Source organism: Choloepus didactylus, chromosome 19 (genome assembly GCF_015220235.1).
Source record: "Choloepus didactylus isolate mChoDid1 chromosome 19, mChoDid1.pri, whole genome shotgun sequence".
NCBI lineage: Eukaryota > Metazoa > Chordata > Mammalia > Pilosa > Megalonychidae > Choloepus > Choloepus didactylus.
In genome coordinates, this window is record NC_051325.1 from 14,162,986 (window position 1) to 14,182,724 (window position 19,739).

Consider the following 19,739-nt stretch of genomic DNA (forward strand, 5'->3'; position numbering starts at 1 on the left):
TTGTTTTTTTTTTTTTTTTACTTTCTTGATGTCCTTTAATGAGCAAAAGGTTTTAATTTTGTTGAAGTTCCATTTATATACTTTTTTGTTCTTCACACTTTTCATGTAAAGTCTGAGAAAGCATTGCCTAACACAAGGTCCTGAAAATATATTTTCTTTTTCTAATTGGAGAAGTTGTGGGTTGACAGAACATGTGATCTAGCAAGTGTGTAGATCCTGTCTTTGTTTTTATGTGTTAAGCTGGTTATCTCTGTAGGCTAATCCACATAGTTATGCCTGGTTTGATTACTTAGGATCGTTCATAAACAACAGGATTCCCGTATACCACCCTATTATTAACACTTTGCATTGGTATGGTACATTTAATACAACTGATGGAAGCACACTTTGTAATATAGGGTTTGTGCTGTGCAGTTACATGAACTTTTTTTTCCATTGTAGTGCCATATATATAGCCTAACATTACTCCTTTTTTTCTGAACTCTGTTAAATTTTTTATTAAAGAAATTGTAGGTTTATAGAAAAACCATGCAGAAAGTACAGTTCCTGTATATTCCCACCCCACATGCAGTTTTCCCTATTATTAACACTTTGTATTACTGTGGTACTGTGTTAAAATTGATGAAACAATATTATTATAATTATACTATTAACTCTAGACCATAGTTTACATTAGGGTTCACTTTTTGTGTTGTACAATTTTTTTATTCTAGTAACATTTATACAACCTAAAATTTCCCATTTTAACCACTTTCAAATATACAGTCCAGTGGTTTTAATTACATTCACAGTTTTGTGCTACCGTCACCACCATTGATGACCAGAACATTTCCATCACCCCATACAGAAACTCTTTTATCAATTAAGCATTAACTCCCCACTCCCTACTGGTACCCTGGCCCCTAGTAACCTGTATTCTAATTTTTGATTATGAATTTGTTTATTCTATTTATTTAATATTAATGGGATCATAATATTTGTCCTTTTGTGTCTGGCTTCCTGCACTCAACATGATGTCTTCAAGGCTCATCCATGACTTGATTCCTTTTTATGGCTGAATAATATTCCATTATATGTATATACCACAGCTTTTTTATCCATTCATCAGTTGATGGACACTTAGATTGCTTCCATCTTCTGGCAGTTATGAATAGTGCCACTATGAATGTTTGTGTGTAAATGTCTATTGAGTCCCTGCTTTCCTTCTTTTGGTGTATACCTAGAGGTGGAATTGCCGGGTAATATGGTAGTTCTGTACTTAATTTTCTGAGGAACTGCCAAACTGTCTTGCACAGCTATTGCACCATTTTCATTCCTACCAACAATGAATGAGTGTTCCTATTTCTCTACATCCTAACACTTTTAACTTTCCATTTTTTAAAATAGTAGCTATGCTGCTGGATGAGAAGTGGTATCTCATTGTGGTTTTGATTTGCATTTCCCTAATAACTAGTGTTGTTGAGCATCTTTTCATGTGCTTTTTGGCCATTTGTATATCTTCTCTAGAGAAATACGTCTATTCAAGTCTCTTGCTCGTTTTTTTTCCCATTTATGTTGTTTTTTTTTTAATTCAATTTTATTGAGCTATATTCACATACCATATAGTCATCCAAAGTGTACAATCAGTTGTTTGTAGTACCATCATATAGTTGTGTATTCATCACCGCAATCTATTTTTTGAACATTTTCCTTGTACCAGGAAAAGTGAAAATAAGAATAAAAAAAAAAAGTGAAAAAGAACACCCAAATCATCCCCCCTCTCCCCCGTTTTTCATTTAGTTTTGGTCCCCATTTTTCTACTTATCCATCCATATACTAGGATAAAGGGAGTGTGATCCACAGGGTTTTCGCAATCACACTGTCACCCCTTGTAACCTACACTGCTATACAATCATCTTCAAGAGTCAAGGCTACTGAGTTGCAGTTTGATAGTTTCAGGTATTTACTTCTAGCTATTACAATGCATTAAAACCTAAAAAGGGTTAAGTATATAATGCATAAGAAAGGAGGAGACTCTTAGGCACAATTATAAGCAGGGTTAGCCTCTCCTTTACAATAATGAGCTCCATAAGAGCAGGCCCCAAGATAGAGGGTTTGGCATAGTAAGCTGTCAGTTCTCAATGTATGTGAGAACATCATCAGCAACAATCCAGGTGAGGAAGCCTAACACTTCTGCCATTTCCCCCAGCAACTCGGGGAGGGGGGCGGGGCTGCATATATATTTTTATTCTCTGCCCAAATTACTTTGGGATGTGTTGCTATTTCACTCTAACCTATACAAACCATACTATTCAAAAGTTCCATGTAATTGTGGTGTTTGAACAAACTGTAGAAATTATATTGTTTAGAAAATATAGATCCTGCACTAAATAAACCTCTCTTCCCTTGGTCTCACATGGAAGTTGAAGTTTTAACATACAGTCAGTTTCAGCCTTTACCCTTTGGCCCTATTTGCCCTAGTCTTAACCAAATCTGCTTCACTCATATCTCTAATTGAAGTCTGGGCTCTTTTTCAGCTTTTTTTATTTTTCTTTAATAGATGCTGTATGCGTTAATACTGACATTCCTATCTTCCGAGCTCTAGCTCTGAGTTTCACGTGTCACACAGATACCCAACGTTCCAGGGACCAGTCAGGTTATGTACAAAGGGATCAGCATCTCAGAGTTTGGAGATAGCCATTACAATTCGGAAATAGATTTGACTGCTGTAAGAGCTTACAATCTAGGGACCATTACAATAATCCTTTTCCTCTTAGGCTGTGTTCTAAGATTCAACTCCCAGAGTTTACACATTGCAGTCAGTCCATATTGGTGAGGCATTATAATGTTTGTCTTTTTGTTTCTGGCATATTTCACTCAAAATGCTGTCTACAGGATCCATTCACCTCATTGCATGTCTCACAGCTTTACTCCTTCTCGTAGTTGCTCAGTATTCCATTGTATGCATACACCACAGTTCACCATTCTGTTCCTCAATCAGTGTACCCTTAGGCCTCCTCCACCCATCACAAGTCATAAATACTGCCTCCATAAACACCAGTGTGCAACTGTCCATTCATGTCTCTGCTCTCGGATCTTCCAAGTACATACCCCATAGTGAGGTTGCAGGACCTTATGGCCCCCTGATTTCAATATTTTTTAATCTGTTGAGTCTTTTTTTTGAGACCTAGCATGTGGTTGATCCTGGAGAATGATCCACGTGCACTTGAGAAGAATGTATTTTGTCATTGGGTGAAGTAGTCTATGTATGCCTCTTAGTTTGATTTAGAGTATTGTTCAAGTCTTCTATTTCCTTACTGATCTTCTATATAGATGTTCTAGCCATTATTGAGAGTCGAGTATTAAAGTATCCTACTATTAATGTAGATCCATCTATCTATCTCTTTAAATCTGTCAATATTTGTTTCATATACTTTGGGGCTCTGCTGATAGGTGCATATATATATTTATAATTGTTTGTCTTCTTGTTGAGTTGACCTCTTTATCAATATATAGTGACCCTTCCTTTTCCCTCGTAACATTTTTTGACTCAAAGTGTGTTTTATCTGATACTGATATAGTAGCTGCCCAGCTCTCCTTGGCTACTAGTTACATGATGTATTTTTTTCCAGCTTTTCACTTTCATCCTACTTTTGTCTTTGAATTTAAGGTAAGTTTCTTGCAGACAGAATATAGTTGAGTTATGCTTTTTTATACATTCTGCCAATCTCTGCCTTTTGACTGGAGAGTTTAATCCATTTATGTTTAAGTACTGATAATACAGTAATTTCTTTTGCCATTTTGCTGTTTTGTGTTTGTAAGTCTTATTCCTTTTTTCACTCTCAATTCTTCTGCTATGCTTATTTCCATATTTGTTGGCTTTTTGTATTGTACCATTTTTGAAGCACTTCTCATTTCTTTCTGAATATATTTTTCATGTATTTGCGTTGCTTACTATGGGGTTAAAATTGATCACCCTAAATCTGTAAAACTCATGTTTAATTTGGTACCATCTTCAATAATAAGCACATACACTGTTACTATACCCATTCATCCCACCTTTTTTTGTATTTGTAACAGATTTTGTCTTTGTACATTGTATGTCCAAAATCATCAATTCATCATAATTTTTAATGCATATTAAACAATATAATACAATAGTACTGGCATTTATAATTACCCATATGGTTACCTTTACTAAAGTTCTTTATTTCTTTATGCTACTTTGATCTACTTTCTAGTGTCCTTTCAGTCTGAAGAACTCCCTTTAGCATTGCTTGTAGAGCAGGTCTAGTAGTGACAGATAACCCTCAGCTTTTGTTTATCTGAGAATGTCTTAATCTCTCCCTCATTTTTGAAAGACCATCTAACCAGATATAAAATTCTTGGTTGTCAGTTATTTTCTTTCAGCACTTTAAGTATTTCAAACTACTGCCTTCTTGCTTCTGTGGTTTCTGATGAAAAATTGGCACCTAATCAAAAATGGGATTGTCTTGTGCATAACTTGTTGCTCTTGCAGCTTTCACAACTCTCTCCTTGTTCTTGGTGTTGGACAGTTTGATTATTATGTATCTGGGCATCGTTCTCTTTGACTTTATCACATTTGGGGTTTGTAGGGATTCATCAATGTGCATATTTGTGTCTTTCATTAAATTTGGGAAGTTTTCTGCCATTATTTCTTTGAATAATCCTTCTGTCCTTTTCTCTTTTTCTTCTCTTTCTATGACTCCTATAATGTATATATAGGTACTGTTGATGCTGTCCCACAGGTCTCTTAGGCTCTGTTCTCTTTTCTTCATTCTTTTTTCTTTCTGTTTCTCAACCTGAATAATTTCAGTTGTGTTATCTTTGAATTCACTTATCCTTTTTTCTTCCAGCTCCTGCTGTTGAAACTCTTTATTTCAGTTACAAGTTCTTCACCTCCAGTATTTCTGTTTGCTCCCTTTTTAGAATTTCTGTCTCTTTGAAATTTTCATTTTGTTCACTTGTCATTTTCCTGATAACCTTTAGTTCTTTCTCCATTTTTTCCTTTAGCTCTGTGAGCATATTGAAGATCATTTCTTTAAAGTCTTTGTCCAGCATATCAAAGTCTTCTTTTCTTCATTGATGGTTTCTGAAGGTTTATCTTGTGCATTTAGAGGGGCCATCGTTTCCTGTTTGTTTGTCTTATAATTTTTAATAATTTAATGTTTTAACTCTGGAATTTAGTCCCAGAACTGTTTCTTAAGTTCGTTCTGGCTTGTGGTCGTGACACAGATTTTCTTGAGTGCCTGGAGCTAAAAAAACAAACGAACCAATGCAAAAAATATCTTTCACAGTCTTTGCTAAATTGCTTGGTGTTGGCTGTTCTTCAGAATTTAGTCCTTCTTAAGAAAATCAACCTGAAATGATAGTACTAGATATTGTCCATCTTTTCATTGCCTTAGGAATTCCCCCATTTACAGGAATCTAAATTTCCCCATTCACAGGACTCTAAATGCCCCCTCTACTCTGTCTAAAATAGATCTCCCTCCCTCATGGGTATTTTCTTGTATGTCATGAACCTAGGAATCCTTTTCTCGGGCCACTTTGTTTCTTACACTGCGCTGCTTCTGTGTGCAGGGCAAGTTTTGCGGTGGCAAGACATAGACGAGTGTCCTGCTTCAGTCCTTTAGGGGACCACTCAATAGTTTAGCACCCCAGCATGTGCATAGGGGTTACTCTGTACTCCTGTGGAACAGGACCAGGGGCCCATAACAAAAGTGCAGGTTGCACCAGGGAGGGGGTGGGGACTGCAAACGCGCCATGAGCTACTCCTGCTGTTTTTAAGTTGTGTTTTCTTGATTCAGAGTTCATACAGTTACTGTAACCCTTTACTGTTATCTGGAGTTCTGGGGAAGACGGCTCTGTCAATTTTTGCTTATCATTCAAAGATTCTGTTGGGGATGGATTCCTGGAGTTTCTTATGTCACCATCTTGGTCAGTCAGAAGCTTCTCCCTCAGAATTTCATTTTAAATTTCAGTAGGCCTTTGTTCAGCCATGCAGTTGTATATTCACTCTGCAACATTTTAACCTCTTATGTCTATTGTGGGCACATGGGTGGTGTGTGGGATTTTTGTTTGTTTGTTTTAATCTCGAGATACCAAGTGGATCTTGAAAGGGAACAATGAAGCAGCCCTTCATTTTACTTACATATAAATAATATGTGTGTATATATATATATATATATATATATATATATATATATAGTTTCCTGGGTTTTCTCATAAATTATCTTCATGGCTAGATAATACATCTTCACGTCTAGTAAAGAACAAGTGCCATTTTCAGAGATTAGCTCTGTGTAAATTAATAGAAAAGATTAATTTTGTGCTGTTGAGAATGTAAAGCATCTTTGTTTTTTTCTACTGTCAGTCAAAAAACCTTTCTACAGAGAAGTGCTCAGAGTCTAATGGCTGATTGTTGGTGTTTAAACCAAAATTTAATGTCCAAAGGCAGTTCCCACATCTAATCATAAGTGAAATTGGAGTTTGAAAACAGTAACTTGTGAAAATATATTGAATGTGGAGTGGGGGGCTATTTTTATTAGTATTAGTAAAATTAGTAACTTGTAAAATGTGTATTAACAATAGACTTCAACATTTTGTAAAAATTTCTTATCCTACTACAGGATCCTGAAAGGACCAGGCAAGTGTACCAAGCCTCTTTGGAACTAATTCCTCACAAAAAGGTATGTTTGTTCTAAAGTGTTCATTTCCAAACAGGTCAAAATGTTACTTCTTTGCAAGGCACTGTAGAAAACGTAAATAAGAACAAGCTGTGCTCCTTGCCTCTGGAAAGCTTCCAGTCTAGTTGAGAGGGCAATATGTGTGAAGTGATAAATGAACAATACAGATGATAATACAGAAATTCAGAGAATGGGTCATTTGAATAGACTGAACAGAAGGAGGAAGACATACATCCAGAGAGCATGCAGCATATGTGGGAGACAAATATATGTGTTTGTTGGTAACTGAGTGAATGTGTGCTTGCACAATGAACATGTGCATTTTGTATAAATGATTTAAACGTATCACTGCCGTATTTCCCAGTGCAAGAAACAGTATGTTTCCTTCTGTAGAGCTGTTGACTGAGTTACCTTCTGGAAAAGTAGTAGGATGTTCTGCCCACTTAAAAGCATGTAAAATACAAAACATAGCCTGTTCTAAGTAGTGGCATCTCAGTGTTATGAAGTATAGTAAGGGTTCTGGGTCATGGTTGGTTTGTTTTATTATTTTTGCAAAATATTCCAGTTTGCTAATGCTGCTGTTATGCAAAATACCAGAAATGGATTGGCTTTTATAATGGGGGTTTATTTAGTTAAAGTTACAGTCTGAAGGCCATGAAAATGTCCAAGGTAAGTCATCAATAGGGTACCTTCACTGGAGAAAGGTCATTGGCATCTGGAAAACCTCTGTTAGGTGAGAAGGCATGTGGCTGGTGTCTGCTGATCCCAGGTTGTGTTCCAGCTCCACTCTCAGCTCCTGTGCATTCTTCAAAGTATCTATCTTGGGTGTAGCTTCTCTCCAAAATGTCACTCTTAGCTGCTCTGAGGTCCTTCTGTCCGTGAACTCCTTTATGACTCCAGTGATCCAATTAACATCCACCCTGAATGGGCGGGGTAACACCTCCATGGAAATTATCCAATCAGACGTTTCACAGTTGATTAAGTCACATCTCCATGGAAACAGTCAAAGAATTCCAATCTAATCAACACTAATAAATCTGCCCCCACAAGATTGCATCAAAGACCATGGCATTTTGGGGGACATAGTACATCCAAACTGGCACACAAAATAAATACAGTTATCTTTGCTTGTAAACAAGTAATACACATTCCTTCTACCTCTGAAGTTTTAAGGAAATCCAATTGCCGATAGCCTTTAATTTAAATTTAATTTAATTCAACTCAATTTAAATTTGTCTCTTAAGCTAGATGTTTTTATGCTTTTGTTTTCTAGTTCACATTTGCCAAAATGTGGTTACTATATGCACGGTTTGAAATAAGACAGAAAAATTTACCATTTGCCAGAAGAGCTCTGGTAAGTAAAGAAAGGATCAAGAAGCATCACCAAGTTCTGTGGGGAAGAAATTAAAATCTTAGTGCTGACAACTTGTCCAGTTCCTATTAAGAAAGCAAGAGAGATATTATGCCTTTATAGCCTGAGACACATTAGAAAACACGGCCTTAGAATAAAATTTGGATGATAATGCCTAAATTATTCCTATTAGCTGTGGTAAATGAACATTCTGTTTCACCATAGGAAACTGCTATAGCTAGAGCTGCCAGATCTTTTCCCAACTAGAATTACTAGTCTAACTGTGTGCTAAATTTTTGGTGTATTAAGTACACCTCCTTTTTAACAGCTATTCTAAAGTTCCCTAATAGGATGAAATACTCTGTTTGAATGCAGGTATCCTGATAAACTACTCTTGCCTAGCTATTGGCAGCAAGTCACATTTCATTCTTTCATTACCTTTTTATTTATAAGAGTTTTTATACATCTGATGACAATATTCCCTAAGAAATCCTGAAAAACTTTAAGTAAAATCTAGAGTACTTGCCCAAACGCTTCTGGAACACTGCCCCTGCTGAATAGGAACCAGTAAGAAGACTTTTGTCAGCTGACAGGTTTCCTTTAGCCTTTCTTCAAGAACCAGCATGAATAGTGCATGCCACAGAAGGAAAGAGCTCTGTACCCCGTTTACTCTACAAGGTATTTCCTCAGCCCCCAAAAAATACAGCTTCTAGGGACAAGCCAATGATATCTCTACACAGGTTGAACCCACTAAGGTATTACAGAGGCTTGCTCATTTTATTTTCCAGGGAACTTCCATAGGCAAATGTCCAAAGAACAAGTTATTTAAAGGTTATATAGAATTGGAGCTACAGCTTCGAGAATTTGACAGATGCCGGAAGCTTTATGAAAAGTTCCTGGAATTTGGACCCGAAAATTGTACTTCTTGGATTAAATTTGCAGAATTAGAGACAATCCTTGGTGATATTGAGAGAGCCCGGGCAATCTACGAGTTAGCCATCAGCCAGCCACGCCTAGACATGCCAGAGGTGAGGACCATGAGCAGGATGTGATTTTGTGTCAGACGCGTCTCTAGATGTGCATGCAGTTTAGTTGTGTAAGACCATCCAACCACAGTCTCTTCCACTCAGAGCAGGGCTTTCTGTTTTTAGGATAGGATGGTAGTCAGATACCAGACTGTAGCAAACCCCCAGGAAGAATGGCACCCAAGATATATTGGAATGTAATGTAATGGCTGATTGGCTCCCTCCCTGCCTTCTCAAACAGGGCGGACTGAAGGGGATTGGGAAGAGAAGGTTAGGCAGGAAGAAAGCCAGCATGCAATCCTGTATGGAGAGCAAGGGAGATGAAGGGTGCGATTGCCTGTCCCAGGGTTCTGGCATAATCTTGCCTGAATTTGGCCAACAAAGGGTCTCCAACTAAGCCAGTATGTTCCCTATCCTGGAAGTCCCTATCCTGGAAGTCCTGGCCAGGCAGTATTAAAGCTTGAGCCACGGGGGGGTGCCACACTACAGCTAGGAAGGAAAATCTCTCAGGACCCAGAGTTCAGCCCTGCCGTTCTGTTAACCTTGCACTAATACGGACACTTCATTTGATGGTTTGGGCCTCACACACAGTTAGGTTCCACCAGCTTGCCTCAGTTCCTCTACCAGACTGCCAGCTCCCAGGGGTCAGGTTCACATTTTATTCATCCTGTGCCCTGACAGAACGCATGTTGAATTTAACTCAGATGCTAACAAGGAATTTCTTCTGGAGACAGGAACAGTACGTACTGGCTAATCTAGGCCTAAATTCTCAGAAGTTCTGTTGTGTGTGGCAGAATCAAGAAAGGTGCCCAGGAGACTCCTGACAAGTTTCTCAGCTCTTCTTGATAAGTTCAGTACTTGAAAAAACTCTGACAGAATCCTAAAATGAATCCAAGATCTTTTTCCTTATATTCCAGAATTCTAGACACGTTTTGGCCAGCTAGTAAATACCAGTATTATTTATTTTCTCTGTATGTTTTCTGTTCTTTAATTGTTTGGTAAAAGTCCTAGATTCCTGGATTAGGTTAGATTCATAGCCACGCTGTGCTCTGGATAGGGGAATGTTGCTTTTTAAATGTCAAGATTGACATGTTATCTTTCTTAGGTGCTTTGGAAATCATATATTGATTTTGAAACTGAGCAGGAAGAAACTGAAAGAACACGAAATCTTTATCGACGATTGCTTCAACGGACACAACATGTCAAGGTATCCTAGATTTTCTCTAGATTTTCCTTTGGTTTTGTTTGAATCAGCAGCCTCAGATGAAGAATATACTAACTATATTTCAAGTTTTTGGTTTTTTTTTTAATTTATTGTAAATGACTTCCTCTTAAAGAAAACCTGTGAGTCTCAGAGGACTTTGGAATATTAAGCTTATACCTGGACAATATTTATGCCTCACATCAGTTTCTTGGTTATCACAAGATTGGTGATAAAAAGGAAATTAAACTCTTGTCAGGATTGTAAGACTATTGCAGATACCTAATTGGATGTAGAATGAGTTTGTTTATATGTCATATTTTATGGGATCGATACTAGAGGTGGAAATGTTAATATGTTCAGATGTCATTAGCTAGATATTAGCTTTATAGTTATTACATTATTAACTTCTGGATGACATGGTTAGTTTGGTTCTATAATTTTTTTGTTTCCTTAGGTATGGATCAGTTTTGCTCAATTTGAGTTGTCTTCAGGGAAAGAAGGAAGTTTGGCTAAATGCAGACAGATTTATGAAGAGGCTAACAAAACCATGCGAAACTGTGAAGAAAAGGAAGAGAGACTAATGTTGTTGGAATCTTGGCGAGGCTTTGAAGATGAATTTGGAACAGTATCAGATAAGGAGAGGGTGGATAAACTCATGCCAGAGAAAGTCAAGAAGAGAAGAAAAGTCCAGGCTGATGATGGGGTAAGAACTGAGCTCCTGGGAGCTCTTCATCTCATATCAAATGAATAGAAATTTGAAATTGGACTTCGAAATTTCTATTTTTAAATGGCATATGTACAATCTTAGAATGGGGGGGGATATTTCACTCTGGGTACTGTGAAAACACAGAGCAGGGTGGATAGTCCTGCCAGGGATGGAGAGTGGGAGGAGTTTGGCAAAGGCTTCTTCGTGGCAGTTGATTTCTGAAACTACATGAAGTGTGATGTTTCTGAAACAATAAGCAGGAAGTCAGAGTGGTGGGAAATGAAACTGAACTTTTAGGTAGGAGCCAATCCATAGAAGGCTTTGTAGGACATGTGAAGGAGTTTGTCAGGAATGGTGGAAGGCTTTTAAATAGAAAATGACAGGGGCAGGTCGTCATATGGATACATGCCAGGAACCACCTACAGATGGACTCAAGGGGCTTAGGTCAGAGGGAAGGCCAGTGAGGAGGCTGTTGTCATAAACTAATAAGCAAGTATGAAAGATGAACTAGAACAGGATTTATGTTAGATCAATATTTGGGAAGCAAAGTCAATGATTGGAGGTGGGGATGAAGGCAGCAAGTCAGAATACTGCATAGATTTATGGCTTTGGCTACTGAAGAAATATTAAGTATATCTTACGAAATCATTCAAAACTTTAAGTATAAGACTGCAAGATGGAGTTGGAGACACTTTCAAGTTTCTTCTTGGTTTACTACAGAGGAACTGTGCTTAGATTTCTAGATTTTTTTTCCGTCAGGCCTGTTCACTCCTAATCTTTCCGCCCCAGCCCTTGTTCTTTCTGTAGTAGACGCTGATGATGTTTTGAAAGAACATCAGATAAGCTGAATTAGAACTCTGGGTTTCCCAGTGAAAATACTTTACTTTAAAGTAACCGAAATGTGGGTGTTTCAGCCACGTGTTAGCTTACCTTTTAATTGCTTTACTTTATTTCTATAGTCTGATGCAGGCTGGGAGGAATACTATGATTACATCTTTCCAGAAGATGCTGCCAACCAGCCCAACCTCAAACTCCTTGCCATGGCCAAACTTTGGAAGAAACAGCAACAGGAAAAGGAGGCTGCAGAGCAAGATCCAGATAAGGACATTGATGAGAGTGAATCCTGATTTTTTTTTTTTTTCATATTAAGTATTTTATTTTTATAAATTAATACCTTGGAACTCGTGTGACGACTCTACATTTTTGTATATGTTACCAGTAATGAATTGATTAGAATCTTTGACAGATAACTTTCAGATTATTTTTAAAATGCTCTTGGGTTAGTTAGGGGAGGGAGATTGCAAGTACAGGAATGTTTTACCTGTTGGATTTATCTGTTTGAGGCCAAACTTTTCTAACCAGTTTGCCCATGTCGTGCATTAGGAAATCTAGTTAAGGGAACACTTAGCATCTATTTTTGATGGATTTGCGGACTTTTGAGGGTCTTTTTCTACAAGTTTTCAGGTTACATTCTGCAGTGACTTTTATAGTGTAGTTTTCTCATGCCCATGTTCTTCATTCATCTCAAACTGTAACTTTTTCAGGTCTTCAGAGTCACAGACATGAGTTCATTTCCCAGCTCTGCCATTTAGTAATCTATAATTAACCTTTATTTTCACTTTCCTCGTTCATAAAATGTGGCAATAGTTTGCCAGCCTATTCTAAAGATTAAATTAGAAAAGGAATATATCTGTCATATATAGGTGCTCATTAAATGTTCATTCCCAGCCATTTTCATAAATATGTTAGTTCCTTGTAGAGTTGAATGGGCTTAGTTTACTTTTAACTTGTAAATATCCTTACATTCTTAGTAGTAACCATTAAATACTAGTGCTTTTTAAAACATTCCTTGGAAAATAATTTACAGTGATTATACTTCTGAACAAAGTCTTTTTTACCTAGAACATTTTAGTCAAATCTCACTTATGCTCCAATTACAGTTTCTCAAATTGGTTGATCTTTGTAATGCTTTTTTTAAAGGATAGTAAGTGTGCTGTGAAAGCAATGTCTTGCGTTCAGGTAAGTCTGGGAAACCCTGGGTTAAGAGTTAAACATTGTTAATCATTCTCTTTAGGCTTCTTAAAGCCCTTGAGTTGCTACATTATGAGTCTCCAGTAGTGAAACTGTCATCTTTCCCAAACTTACTGGACAGTAGAATCATTTTTACCTAGAGTACTGATAAGCATCTCCTAGAGTGCTGCAGTATGTTTACCTGTTAACACCTGACACCTTAAACTTACCCTTTGTGCTAAATAATGAAAGTTAAAGTAGCATATTTGCTGATAGGTGTGCACATATTCTCAAGCAAAAAGTATTTGCCTGAATTAACTGAGCTGAGAGGTTGTTTCCTTCAGCCTGGCCTGTATTTCTCAAGCCTCTTTTTCTTATTTTGTTCACTGCTCAAGCTATTTGATTAGCATTACCTTCAAGGCTTTTTCACATGAGAACCATTAATGAGTACATTTATTTTTTAATTTGCAAATTTACTAAGCACCAAGGGAATAAAAACTAGTCAACAGTGTCACTAAATTGTATCTTGAAAATAAGACAGTGTTTGAGGACAGAAGACTATAGGAACAATTTGGATAAAAGGCAAATCCACTGTCAGCCTCATTGCTTTGGTCACTGGACCCATTTTGTGCTGGGGAGTCAAAATTGGTCGACTGTTGAGTAGTGGTCTGTGAGGAAGAGAATTCGTGATTTTAACGTCCTTCATGAAGTCTGTAGGGTCCAGGGCTGAAAACAGGTCAAAACACTGTAAGTGACTAATCAGGGAGTCTTTCTAGAATTATATTTTCTGTTTACATTGCATATATTCATTTAAAAAATTACTTATGTTCTCAGTATAAACTCAGATTCTGGCAAGTCAAGTGCCAGTGTTAAATGCATGAAGGAAAATGTTATGTTCTCATGAGAGTACAAAAGGGATTCCTTTTTCATTCAACCAAAATAAGTCCTTTCAAAAGTTAAAAGGTTTTTAGTAATCATTTCTTGGGGATTTTTCTCTAGCTGCTTCTTCCACAGATATTACAAGTGATGAAACTACACATGGAAATACGTGATTGGGCTATGATCTCATTATATGGCTTTTCTTCAGGAATTAGGTACTTTTTCCCAAAACCTTTAAAAAAAAAAAATCAGCATCTTTTTATATTCAAAAAAGGCAAGGTTTAAGCAAAGTATTCTGAGATGAGACAGAAAAAAAATCAGGGACTAACAGTATGAAAACAAGTAATTGAAAAATAATTTACCATGTAACAAGAAGGAAGCTTAAGTGCCTGGCAAGGATTGTTTCAAATGTGCATAAAAAATGCTTTATATATAAACCAATAATTAAGAGAAAAAACATCCTAACTGATGAACTTTCTCAATTCTGACTTGGTTTTATAAATGGCCAGTAAACTTCCAGTAGAGTCAATGCGTTTTATTATACATCTTAGATTTATAAATTTCATATATGCTTTTAAAGCTTCAATTAACAGTTCAATACAAGATTAAAAATATATATATATTTGCAGCAGTGGTTCTCAGGCACAGAATTTAGGAGGCGGCTGGAGCAAGTGACTATCCCTAGCTTATAGTCAACACTATGAACCATGAGAGTGGAATGTCTCCTCCTGACCCAGCTGCCTTTCTGATTGAGTTTTATTACAGTGAACAGCTTCAGAAGGTTGATATTGCTAATTGGAAACAATGATATATAGCCTGTATTCTCCTAACATCTTTAAGACCTAAATGATTACTTTTCTCCTAATAGAGCTCCAAGATCATCCAATGAAAATCATATTGTCCATAAAATCTCTGGAGCATCTGCCTAAGAACCACTGCCCTTGGTTATTCAATGTCTTCTGGCCTCACAGGATGAGGTAAAGGTATGATGGATTTCTTCTCTGTGTCCCTGGAAAGTGCTTTCCTCATATCTGTTAGGAAACAAAAGTTAATGTAAGTACCCAAATATAAGATCATTTTATATAAAATTTAAAGTGTATAGGTAAAGTTACCATAAAAAGTTTGTTCTCTACCTCCACTTCCACAGAGTCCAAGAGAAGGATATTTCTAAGTGAGACTCCTAATCTTAAGTACAATAAATGCTACCCAAACCCCATATGGAATTCAGCTCATCACACAAATGTTCTTTTTACAGAATCTTAGTAATTTACAGAAACTGACCATTGATTAGTTAATACACATTAGGTAAGTTTGTAAAGGCATGTTAGAGGAGATTTAAATATGTTTAAATTTGAAACATTAAGGTCAACAAATACCCTTCAGTATGGTGTCTTTCAACTGTATTACAATAATTGAATAGTTCAGTCTGTGGAATGGGTGTAAATGTTTCAGCCTCCTCTTGGGAGGGTTGCTTACCGTAAGCATCCTCATCAGGCTCTCCATTGCTGGCTGAATAGTACTCTATGACTGTCCTATATACGCTGTAGCCCAACTGCTTGTACATGTTGACTGCAACTTGGTTGGATACTCTTACAAAAAGATCAACAAAAAATCCACCCTTTCTTTAAAAAAAGAAAAAAAAAAGTTAGAATGTGCAAAACCCTAGAAAATAGACACAAACAAGACAACCGTTGTTTTTACTTTGACTACTTATAGTATGGTAGTAATGGGACCCTGCAGCAGACTGCATCATAATAATCAATTTTTGCTACTTAGGATTTATGACAACTATATTACAGTACAAAAAGATGACTTTCTGTTTGCATACTAATATTTCAAAACTACATGTTTTCTTAAAAGGCAAACCCCCCAAAAGCATTTAGCCACAATTCTAATCGCTGTCTTAAAAAAATTACTGTGTCATGGTAATGATATGCTCATTTTTCAAGTCAGTCCTAGTGTTTCCATCCATATGTATATGCACATGGTACCAATGAAAGAATATGAAGTGAAGCCCCGGGTGGCCATGACCGACCCCACTGCAGCTGTGGGAGATGGGCTGCATCCCCCAGGGCCCTTGGGTCAGTAATGTCCCCTGCTTATCCACAGGACTGTGCGTCTGATTCTTGTAATAATCATCTCTTTGCTTTTTGCTGTAGATTTGCTACTTATGGCTGAGTTTCTCTTGTTTCTGAGCTTTATATAGAGGAATCCTACCTTATATACTCTTTTTCTGATTTGCCTTTGCCAGTCAAGACGGTGAGGTTTCACCTTGTGTGTAGCTGGATGCTGTGCAGCATTCCATTGTCCTCTTGATAAATGTTTCTGGACTCTTCTGTTACAGTGTGCTGCTCTGCATATTTCTGTAGTGTGCCTCATGGTGCAGATTTAAGGACTAGAGCTGGGGTAGGGTTTCACTGCTGGGTCACAGGAGCACGCACACCATCAACTTCATTAGTGCCAAGTTATTTCCCAAACTGATGATACCAGCTTGCACTTTCATAGAAGTGGGTCAAACTCCACTCCACAGAACCCAAGCTCACTGTGATTTTAACTTGCCTCTCTGATTCCTAATGAAGCTGAACACATTTTTACATTTATCAGCCATTTGGATTTCTCCTTTTGTACAGTATTACATATTTTTCTTTGTTTTCTATTTGCTGAATATTCAACACTGCAATGTTTTTGCAAATAATCTTCCAATTTCTGGTATCTTTTGATGAAATAAGTTACTTAACTTAAATGTTGAGTGTATGAACCTTTCCTTTAGTCAGTGCTTCTTATGGCTTAAATTCTCTATCCTGAGGTCACGGAGACACTCTCTTATGTTATCTTCAAGGGGCTTTTAAATTTTGCTTTTTCACAGCTAAGTTTTTAATAACTCTGGAATTCATTTTTTGCATCTGGTAAGGTAGTAATGTGTTTTCTTACCAGACACTCCCAGCTAAACTAGTACAGAGTCTAATACAGCTGTGTATATGGAGGGGCAAGTTTGCTGGTTTTGTTATTGATCATCAAGAATAACTTGTCTATTTTTGGCTCTTTGCATTACCCTTTACGTTACAGAATCAGCTTGTCGTTCCACAAAAATACCTGTTAGGATGTGGATTGTGATCGCACTGTGGATCAATTTGGGTAGAATTAACAACCTTGCAATATCAAGTCCTCTAATGCATGGATGGGTTTTCTCTCCATTTATGTTTTTTTATGACCTTGAAAATGGCATCTTTTCTGTTTGTATATAGAAATGGAATTGACTTTTGTACTGATTTTAAGCCCAACAGCTTTGCTTAACTTTTGATTCTAAACATTGATTTCTAGATTGCTGTGGCGTTTGTTTCTTTCTTCTCAATCCTCATCTCTTTTTCTTCCTTTTCTGTACTGTGTAGGTTTTCCAGGAAATTATTAAAAAGGGGTGACTCCAGGCATCCCTGTCTTGTACTTGGTTTTCAAAGGGAAAGCATTGGAAAGCATTCATTGCATTCTCATTAAATATAATGTTCAGTGCAGGTTTTTTGAATAACTCCTTTTTTAAAGTTAAAGTTCTCCCCTTTCTATAGTTTGTTAGCTGTTTGTGGTTATGAATGAATATTGGATTTTATCATAAGCTTTCTCTGCATTTACTGAGATAACATTTATTCTTTACTTTGTTGGTGTGGTAGTGTGTATTAAAGACATCTAATGTTAAAACAACCTTGCTTTTGATGTATTATCCTTTTATGCTGATGATTTTGCATCTATGAGTGAGCGTTTCCTCAAATTTTCCTCTCATACTTTTTGTCAAGTTGTTATCTAGGTTATCCCAGTATTTAAAAATAAGTCAAGGAAGGAATGTTCCCTTGGGGTTTGTGTAAATTTCTTAGATGTTTGATAAAAGTTAATAGAAAAGCCATAGTTTTCTTTATGGACAGATATTTTGGCTACCAATTGATGAAATTCTTTAAGGCATGGATCCACCTGCCAACCTTATTTTTGTATTGCTCTGGAACTAAGAATGGTTATTTCAATTTTGAAAGTTGTTCTTAAATTTAAAAGAAGCAGCAACAAAGACCTTATATGGCCCACAAAGCCTGAAATATTTCCTATATTGCCCAGAAAAAAAGTTTGTCAACCCCTGTTCTACCAATTAGAAAGAGGCATGTTAAAATCTCCCATGATGATGATGACTTGATATATTTCTCTTTCTAGTTTCGTCAATTCGTATTTTTACTTTGAATTTGAATCTGTCACTAGGTACATAAAATCTTTTAACTGTTAAAATGAATTTAATCTTTTATCAATATGCAGTGACCCTTTTCACTCTGTTAAATAATTACTACCTTGAACTATAGGAAGTATACCAAGTTTCTGGCTAGAGTTTACATGGTAATTTTTAAAAATGTCTGTATTTTCAGTCTTTCATCTCTTGTAAATAGAATATGGTTCTCATTATCTTTGTCTTTTAACTGGAGTCTTTTGGTCCATATCACTTTGTGTTATAATTATTGATAAATATTTGAGTCCATGTCTACCATCTTGTTTCATGCTTCCTATTTGTTTTTCTAGTTTAGTTTCCTTTTTCTCTCCTCCCTGGCCTTCTTTTGGATTGATTTTTATCATTCAATTTTTTTCTCCTTTACTTGTTTGTTGGGAAGTTGTACAGTTTTATTATGTATACAAACACATACATCTACCCTATAAATACATGAAACTATACATGCAAGATCATAGCTAGTTAGAACCCATTTCCTAACTCTCTGTCGACTAAACATAACTTTTTTTTTTTGTTAGCTAATGCTGTTCTGAATGAGCTCCAGCTTCTTTTGCCCCCAACTTTAGTTAAACTTTATACATCTTTTATCTCCTCTAGAATGGGAACTGGGAAGAGGAGTCTTCTTTTTAAATTACTGTATTATGAAGTTGGGAGTTTTGGCAGTTGCTTTGATTTTTTTTTTTTTTTCTTTAAGGCAGAACCACATGAACTCAATATGAAACAGCAATGTAAGTCCTGTAGAATCTGTCTCCAAGGTTTAAGAAGTATTCACGTATCCCATTAGTAGGTAACCATTGTTATTTAAGAATGAAATTTTTCCAAACGCAAATTACCTATTTGTTAGTCACAACTATTCATTAAGCAGTTAGGACTTAACTGAATGTCTGCCATAGTGTCAAAAGGGACAACGAAGGGCACTACATATTGACAAAATGGTCAATTCACCAAGATAGAATGATTATAAACATATAGACACCTAAACAAAGCACCAAAATATATGAAGCAAACATGAACTGATGTGAAGGGAGTAACAGATTGTTCTACAGTAGTAGTAGAAGATTTACGTACACTACATTTAATAATGGATAGACCATCTAGACAGAAGATCAGCAAGGAAATAGAAGACTTAAATACTATAAACCAACTAGATGGAGTAGACATACACAGAACACTTATCACATTTATCTCAACTTCATAAGGAGCATTCTCTAGGATAGGTCCTCTGTTAGGTCCCAAAACAAGTCTCAATAAATCTGAATCTAAAAACACTGAAATCATAGAAAATAACTTCTTCAGTCACAATGGAATAAAGCTAGAAGTCAAGGGCAGAGGGAGAAACTAAAAACTCACATATGTGGAAATTAAACAATACATCCTTAAACAAAGGATCACAGATGAAATCATAGGAAAAGTAGGATATAACTTCAGACAATTAAATGAAAACACAACATACCAAAATTTATGAGGTGCAGCAAAAGCAGTGCTGAGAGGGGAATTTATACTCTAAATGTTTACATTAAAAAAGAAATCTCATCAGTAACCTAATCTTGCACCTGGAGAAACTAGAAAAAGAGCAAACCGAACCCAAAGTGAGCTGAAGGGAGGCAAGAACATGGAGCTCAGATA

General features: G+C 36.5%; 2 protein-coding genes across 4 annotated transcripts in view; one reads left to right on the forward strand and one right to left on the reverse strand.

The window, feature by feature from the left end:
• The window catches only part of CRNKL1 (crooked neck pre-mRNA splicing factor 1), a 34,694-nt gene extending 16,320 nt beyond the window's left edge, over positions 1–18,374 (forward strand). The window contains exons 9-14 of the mRNA XM_037812263.1: positions 6,630–6,689; positions 7,960–8,040; positions 8,826–9,065; positions 10,168–10,269; positions 10,721–10,969; positions 11,932–18,374. Of these exons, the coding sequence (XP_037668191.1) occupies positions 6,630–6,689; positions 7,960–8,040; positions 8,826–9,065; positions 10,168–10,269; positions 10,721–10,969; positions 11,932–12,099 (900 nt within the window). The 3' untranslated portion in view covers positions 12,100–18,374. The remainder of the gene's footprint in view (positions 1–6,629; positions 6,690–7,959; positions 8,041–8,825; positions 9,066–10,167; positions 10,270–10,720; positions 10,970–11,931) is intronic.
• The window catches only part of NAA20 (N-alpha-acetyltransferase 20, NatB catalytic subunit), a 56,121-nt gene continuing 50,763 nt past the window's right edge, over positions 14,382–19,739 (reverse strand). For all 3 annotated transcript variants that reach the window (XM_037812265.1, XM_037812266.1, XM_037812267.1), the window contains 2 exons: positions 15,338–15,483; positions 14,382–14,892 (listed from right to left, as the gene is read on the reverse strand). In XM_037812265.1, coding sequence (XP_037668193.1) covers positions 14,807–14,892; positions 15,338–15,483 — 232 coding nt within the window. In that variant the 3' untranslated portion in view covers positions 14,382–14,806. The remainder of the gene's footprint in view (positions 14,893–15,337; positions 15,484–19,739) is intronic.